We start from the raw sequence: 7,457 nt of genomic DNA, 5'->3' as shown, positions 1-7,457 counted from the left end.
TCTTCTTTCATTCACCAAATTTTCAATATACATTTTAACGGTCCCACTAATCAAACTTTCAAGTAGTGTATTCAATTGTATCGTTTCTATCTACAATTATTCATAATGACCATTTCCCTTCCCTCCATTATATTTCAATTAATGCAAACGGTCCTACTACCTAACTTCCAATTCATATATTTAAAGAGTGCCATTACCATCTACAATCCTAACATCTTTATCTCTAATTACTCATGATGACCTTTTTTCTTTCCTCACTGGACTTTCAATTCTTTATCTTCAATCTATTCATCAATTCTCTATCTCTCATCTTTTGCTATACACCATCACCTCCTTTCCTCTCTCTCTCTCTCTCTCTCTCTCATGAATGCGCGCCCACTTTCCCCTTCCGCCGCGGTCTGAGGGATTGTTGTCGCCGTCACTATCACCATCGCCGAAGAAGGCATCGTCGGGTCCATATCCTCCGCCAACATTGAGAGACCTTTGGTGGATGTACCAAGTGAGATACACATGAGAATGTTTGATATTTTCATATTATTAATTACTGCTACGGTTTCTATCCGCTGCAAAGCGCGGGTCCCTTCACTAGTATTTGTTGATTGCTTAAATTGAATAAACTTGTTGGATCATCTAGATAGATTGATTCGGAAGAGTTCATATTGCACACAATATGGATTTCCTATTTAATGACTATTATTATTGATATTGATTAATTCCACATGCTCATTTGGCAAATTTGTCTTATGGTGCATTTATGCTATTGTTACTATTTATGTAAATCACAATATGATTCCAATTACTTCATAAGCATGTATATATATTTATTTTATTTTGGTCACTAATGGTGTATAAAACGGAACCCTTTTTTTTTTTTTTTTTTTTTTTGAGTTGCGCGAGACAAGGTTTAGCCCCGAACGAACTCACCGATTCATAAAAACGCATCCACACGAATCGACTCATCCGCAACTCTATCATTATCTTCGTTTTAATTCCCCCTTCCGTTTCCCACCTACTCCTTTTCCTCTTCGTCCTTCTCCTCCGACGACACCATCTCACCTTTCCCAATCCTTCAAAACCCTATCTCTCCGAATCCCTCCGAACCCTATATTTGGATATCAAATCCCCTCAATTCCCCGCCATTCCAATCTCGGGGTTCCGGAGTAGCGTCGGATTCGGGAGATTACGGTAATTCGCGGTCTAGGGTTTCGGAATCCGATGAGATGGCGAAGCCTAAGGAGGAGCAAGGCGGCGGAAGCGGCGGCGGCTCCAATTCCGCGGCGGCGTCGTGGTCGAAGTCGGTGTGCGAGACGGTGAACGGATCGCACTGCTACACGGTGAAGGGATTCACGCTGGCCAAGGGGATGGGGACGGGGAAGTACATGGCGAGCGATACGTTCACCGTGGGTGGGTACGAGTGGGCGGTGTACTTCTACCCCGACGGGAAGAACCCCGAGGACAACGCGCAGTACGTGTCCGTGTTCATCGCGCTCGCGAGCGAGGGCACGGACGTGCGGGCGCTGTTCGAGCTCACGCTGCTCGATCAGAGCGGTAAGGGGAAGCACAAGGTGCACAGCCACTTCGATCGGGCCCTCGAAGGAGGGCCCTACACCCTCAAGTATCGCGGGAGCATGTGGTACGCGTTATCCCTCTCCGTGATCTTGTTGTCGATGCCCTAGTTTCTCAGATCTAGTTCTGTGTTTGGCTTTCGTTTGATTTGATTTTAGGCTTGGATGAGATTATGCTCTTTGTAGTGAGAAAATTGGGTGCATTGCGGTTCGTTTACTGTCTTTTTGTGTAATTTTTCTGCAAAAGATACATCAATTGTCATTCCCGTTGAGATACTTTGATCTAGTATGTTGGAAGCTTTTGTTTGGAAGATAGGAAAGTAGATAGGTATAAATACGAAACAACTTATTGACTGCTTGAACTTATATAAGAAATTCTTGTGTGTGATGGGCATTTTGATTTCTGCGTTTGCTGTAAATCTCTTGTTTAAGGATTTGCGTATGCCTTTAGCTATATATGCAAAGCACACTGGTTTGCTTTAGCAAACGAGATAATGAAGAGCAGGAACTCGTATGTGGGCATGTAAAGAGCATTTAACTGTAGGAGTTCTAAATTATCCTTAAACTTTCGCAGCAAATCTTCACAGAATAATCTTTGAATCAATATACAAAATGCGAGGGGGGCGAGCCAAGTTCGTATGGCTATATGCTTTTATTATGTGTATGTTTGCCTACTTATATAATTTGTATTAGATATCCATATAGATATCTATGTACTTATGTTTATATTTTTCTACTAGCTTAGCTGGCTAGTCACGTAGACGTATAAGGATGGAATAACTTCATATCTGATTAAGCCTCCATGTGCCTTGATATGAAGGTTATGATACTTCCGGGAGATAGCCTGATATCTTTTTTTTTTTTTGAGATATAGGTAGCATGCTACCCGCTTCGTTTATTTCATTTAGAAATAAACTTAGCTGGAAATGTGAATCAACTAGGATTCGAACTTGGGACCGCGGGTGCCAAGGAGGCAAGGACCAAGCCCTTTGCCACTTGCTCTAGGGATTGTCGGTGATAGCCTGATATCTTGGTACTATGACACAAATGGCGGAATAGGATATATAAAAGTAAAAAAAGAAAAAGGGTAGATAGAAGCTGACCTTGTTATTTTTGGATTTGGGAGGTGATAGGAGCAGAAATAATAGGAAGTTCCCTTGCCAAGAATGTGTCTACCTGATGACCATCAGGTAGTGAGATTAGGAGAGGGGGTTTGTTCTGATTTAGTACATATACTATTGTTTATCAGTATTCAATAACTTTGGCCTAATCTTCAAGTCTGTTTGAGTTTTTCAGATATGTATGATTTTCTTTGCACTCTGCAGCTGTATTCTCGTCTATACTAAGCTTTTTTTTCAATTATATTCTTCCAACTCAACTTATGGATTTTTCATATAATTGTTTGTGTAACTTTAGGGGTTACAAGCGGTTTTACAGAAGAGCATCATTAGAAACATCAGATTATTTAAAGGATGATTGTCTAATCATGAACTGCACAGTGGGTGTTGTTAGGAATCGCATTGAAACACCAAGGCTCTTTACCATTCCTGTCCCACCACCTGATTTGGGAAACTGCCTTATGGAACTACTGAAATCTGGTATTGGTTCTGACATAGTCTTTGAAGTTGTCGACGAAATGTTCAGAGCTCATAAGCAGGTTCTTGCTGCTCGTTCTCCAGTATTCAAAGCCCAATTTTTTGGTCCTATTGGAAACCCTAATCTGGAGAAAGTTGTTGTAGAGGATGTGGAACCTCTTGTTTTTAAGGTAATAATCACATATATATGTTATTTTTCAATTTATCAATCAATGGCTAGACTTTTTCAGTATGTAGTGTATGACGAAAATCTAATGTTGTGAAAAGTACAAGCAGTTCTCATATGTCAGGATGTTTAAACCATTATGTGTTATTCTGTAGTTATCACCTTTTCTTTCTTCAAGTAATAATAAAAGTTCACTTAAGGGAGATGATATATTGTTAAATAGATGTTTCCCAAATGTTAAATTCTTTCTTTTGGGGAGATGTTAAAATATTTGTTACTTAGAATTAATTTCAAGTAGGCGAATTATCCTTTTTTTCCTTTCTCTTTTTCTAGGGAAATTAGTTTTTAGTTTTTTTTTTTTAATTTCTAATGTAAGGATTTTTGACGCTTGGTATAGAAGGTTCTTCTTTTCTTCGAAAGGTGTTATTAACTTCGCAATCAATAACCGTCGTTTTGTGGGATTGATGCTCTCGAATTTTGCCTTTTGAATTGACTACTTGATAATGGTAAAAAATTTTGGACTCTTGGTCCGTTTTTGGTTATTTCAGATTAACTGGCTTTCAGGTATCATGACACTTGTGGGAGTACTATGTTGAAATGTACCTGTGGCTTTAATGGACTGAGGGAACTTCCTATATGTAATTCAATGACTGTTGAAGTTTGCCTAATATTATTCATTTCTCTCTCTCTCTCTCTCTCTCTCTCTCTCAACAATTTACTTCTACATCTTAAGCCTCTTCTATCCTTTGGTTCTGTTATCTTTTTGGTTCCAGTTCCTCAAACTAGATTTGAATCCATGGTTCTTGAGCTCTGATATTTTTTTTGACTATGGCACATATAGAAATTTTTTGCCCTATTTCTCAAGCAAATGCACTCGTTTAGTAGAACGTAGTTACCAGTCTTTAAATCGGCAATCTTCTTCTAGTGGACCTTTGTTTTTTCGTTCTAACAAGGTCAGAAATTGCACCCTTTTAATTTACTGCTCATGCAATATCGTGCACTGAGACATTTGTTCCTAACTATCTTTGAGGATTGTGTTGGCGTTATGCGAAAAATCTGTGAATGGCGTGCATATTCACTGCATAGTATTTCAGACTTTATAATCAGATATTATTTTTCTTTGGCAGGCCATGCTTTATTTTATCTATTCAGATGAACTTCCGAGTCTTCATGAGCTGGCTGGATCAGTTTCAATGTGCACATCAACCATAATAGTGCAACATTTGTTAGCAGCAGCTGATAGATATGGGTTGGAGCGTCTTAGGCTTTTATGTGAAGCAAAGCTATGTGAAGAGGTCACTGCTGATACAGTAGCAACAACCTTAGCCTTAGCTGAGCAACACCAGTGTGCTCAGTTGAAGTCCGTCTGCCTAAAATTTACTGCGGCTCGAGAAAATTTGGGAGGTCAGCTTCGTCGTCCTTAGAATTAGACCTGTGAATTTTCCTTGCATGAATAAGAAATTGAGGATTCTTTCTTTCTTTCTGTGTATTGGGAAGTGGGGCAAGGATGGTGGCACTGATAGTCATAGTTCTTCATATATTATATTTATATAGTTTTCTAGCTGATGACGTCGTGGAAAGTTTTCACTGTGAACTCCAAATTAAATCTTTTAGATTTTTTTTTTCTTGCCTCCTGGTGGTTAGACTTACTGCAGGCTTGATGTTTTGTCATTCGCTATATTTGTACTATGGGTGCAATCTGCCAATATCCAAGTGCCGAGTAGGTCTCATATTCTGGGATTGCTTACATGATGATATAATAGTCATTAGTTTCCTTAAGCTACTATATTTACTAGCTTAAAACAGGGTTATTTTGAAGCATTGGTTTCTATGAACTACAATGTTTTATAACAATATTTTCTAGCTTAAAACAGGAGTTATGTTGATGTTTAGATTTATTTTATGCCTCTCCCCGAGTGGAGAATAGTCATCTGAACTAATTAAGGTGGTAAATTCACCTCCTTTTGTTTCTTATTCTCTGCTTCGGGGGAGCATATGTCCTCCAATATTAAGTTGCTGCTTGTCAAGCTTCCAAATATGAATATGTCTCAAAATTTCACCTAGCCATGTCTGCTTTGTAAAATGGTATTCAGCACTGTAATAGCTGGTAAACAAGCAATTGTTTTGGTTATTAATGCCATTGCAGTTTGAAATCCATTATCATCAAATTATAAATTAACATGTATGATTTCTTGATAACCCCAATCACACTTGGACATGTTGATCGAGTTGTTTCCTTAGTTTCTCATATCCCCTAGTGTTTTTTTCTGTATCATGTACTTGCAGTTGTCATGCAGAGTGAAGGTTTTAATTACTTGGAGGAAACGTGCCCATCTCTACTCTCTGACTTATTGGCCACTGTTGCTGTAGTGGATGATGATCCCTCATCATTTTGCCGGAAAAGGAGTGGCAGCAGCAATCTAGGACTGAATTTAATGGATGGTGTGGATCTTAGCGGAAGGCGAATGCGGAGGCGGATGTAGATGTTCCCCATCTCTGGAAAAAAAAAAAGGATCAGGTCCTATTTGTGGTGCAGCATCTTGCTTCCTCCTACACATCAGATCTTACTTGTGTAATCTTAATGTTTGATGTTGTGCGGCGAAGTGGCATTGCTAATTTGATTTGATCTTTTAGTAACTTGTGAATAATTATATCTTATTTCTGAGCTGGCTTTAACCCTCTTTGTTATTTTACTCGCAAAGCCGATGCTAGAAAACCGTTGCATGTTCCATAAAGTAATTGTTTTGGTGTTTTTGCTGATACAGATTGCAGTTGCAAGCCCGAAAAAGCTAATAGCCACCGATTGCTCTGCCATCTTTGGTTCTATTGGGTGAGCCTCCTACTGTGGTCTCTATGTATTAGCTAAGGTTTTTATTGTTATTGCCCTTCTAGCGACGAAGGTCTGTGTATTACGAAAAGAGATTTTGTTCCAGAGTATTTGCGGTCAACAGTGAATAACAGCAATGAATATCAGGTTGATGCCTTCTTATTTGTGGTGGCATTATTGGAAATACGGTCGTTGTGGAACTTTTTGGATTCGTTGTTGCCTTTCATTCTCTTTCGTTGTAAACTGTTGATAAGATTAATGATTTTTTTTTTTTGAGAGATAGGTAGCATTTCTACCCGCTTTGTTTATTTCATTTAGAAATAAACTTAGTTTGAAATGTGAATCAACTTGGATTCGAGCTTGAGATCTCGGATACTAACCATCAAGTTCTTTGCCATTTGTTTTAGGGATGGTAGGTAAGATTAATGAAATTTTTACTGATCAAAATAAAATGAGAAAACATGACAAAGATATCTCTGTGCTCATCTGGTCGGTTCCTACCAAGTAATAGCCCTATAATAGGAATTGGAGATATAAGATCAAGATCACAGCAACGTTTCTTTGACGTACGCCTAACGTTACCTTTTGACGTACGCCTAATGTTACCTCTAGAACTTTGTAGTACCTTTCTTGGTGTTCATATTATTGGCTCTCGGGTTATACGTTGACTCTATCATGTTTCCCTGATTTCGTGCCCTCCACATGTACTTCACCTGACATAGTACTCTCTAGAACCTCACACGCAATATCTAAGCAGCCAAGGGAGCTCCCTCGTTGCCTCAAACGTCGTGGTCATTAGTAGGAAAGAGCAACCCCACTGCTCCCTTTGTTCTTTAGTGCATCTTTCGTACAGTTTTTTTTTAATAGGTGCTGATGTGCCAATTGCATTACGTGAAAGGTGATGTTTTAAGAAATCTTCGAGGGTATCTTTAGTAGAACTAACACATGCCATCAATTTTCTTTTTTTAAGAATCCTTCGGTACATTTGTGACTTCCCAATTGAAAAGATTAAAACTTTTTCCGGAAAAAAAAAAACAATTTCTATGAACCTCGTATGCGTCTTGCTGTCTGCCTCCTCCAAGGACCAAGGCTGTAGTCACCATCGACTGCCAAGCAGAATCAGAAAACGCAAATCTTTCACCAACCCCGCGGAACTCTCACGGGACTGCCTTGCGCCCAATGATTGTGAGAATGAATGAATACTGTCTCCCCAAATGTTGTGGCGACAGCTGTCCACCAGTATCTTCCACTCCCGTCCATCCGTAGAGGGTGCGTATAAGTGACTAACAATAGAGACCTCACAC

The 7,457-nt window shown here is 39.2% G+C and overlaps 1 protein-coding gene across 3 annotated transcripts; it reads left to right on the top strand.

Moving 5' to 3' along the window:
- On the top strand, positions 954-6,339 carry LOC109719422 (BTB/POZ and MATH domain-containing protein 3). Of its 3 annotated transcripts, XM_020246095.1 has the most exons (5): positions 956-1,633; positions 2,982-3,330; positions 4,454-4,730; positions 5,613-5,844; positions 6,092-6,339. In XM_020246095.1, exons 1-4 carry the CDS (start codon positions 1,221-1,223, stop codon positions 5,807-5,809), a joined length of 1,236 nt encoding a protein of 411 aa, XP_020101684.1. In that variant the 5' UTR covers positions 956-1,220; the 3' UTR covers positions 5,810-5,844; positions 6,092-6,339. The 3 variants fall into 3 exon arrangements, with proteins under 3 accessions (XP_020101685.1, XP_020101684.1, XP_020101683.1); XM_020246096.1 differs by having other exon boundaries at positions 954-1,633; positions 5,697-6,337; XM_020246094.1 differs by having other exon boundaries at positions 957-1,633; positions 5,613-6,337.

This window comes from Ananas comosus, linkage group 13 (assembly GCF_001540865.1).
Source record: "Ananas comosus cultivar F153 linkage group 13, ASM154086v1, whole genome shotgun sequence".
NCBI lineage: Eukaryota > Viridiplantae > Streptophyta > Magnoliopsida > Poales > Bromeliaceae > Ananas > Ananas comosus.
This window is presented reverse-complemented; position numbering and strand designations above follow the sequence as displayed.

Excerpts from the sequence above, each read along its gene's own strand:
- LOC109719422 (XM_020246095.1), top strand. The coding sequence starts at position 1,221 with ATGGCGAAGCCTAAGGAGGAGCAAGGCGGCGGAAGCGGCGGCGGCTCC. Across the intron at positions 3,331-4,453 it reads TGGAACCTCTTGTTTTTAAG|GCCATGCTTTATTTTATCTA; the intron begins GTAATAATCACA and ends TTTCTTTGGCAG. Across the intron at positions 4,731-5,612 it reads GGCTCGAGAAAATTTGGGAG|TTGTCATGCAGAGTGAAGGT; the intron begins GTCAGCTTCGTC and ends ATGTACTTGCAG.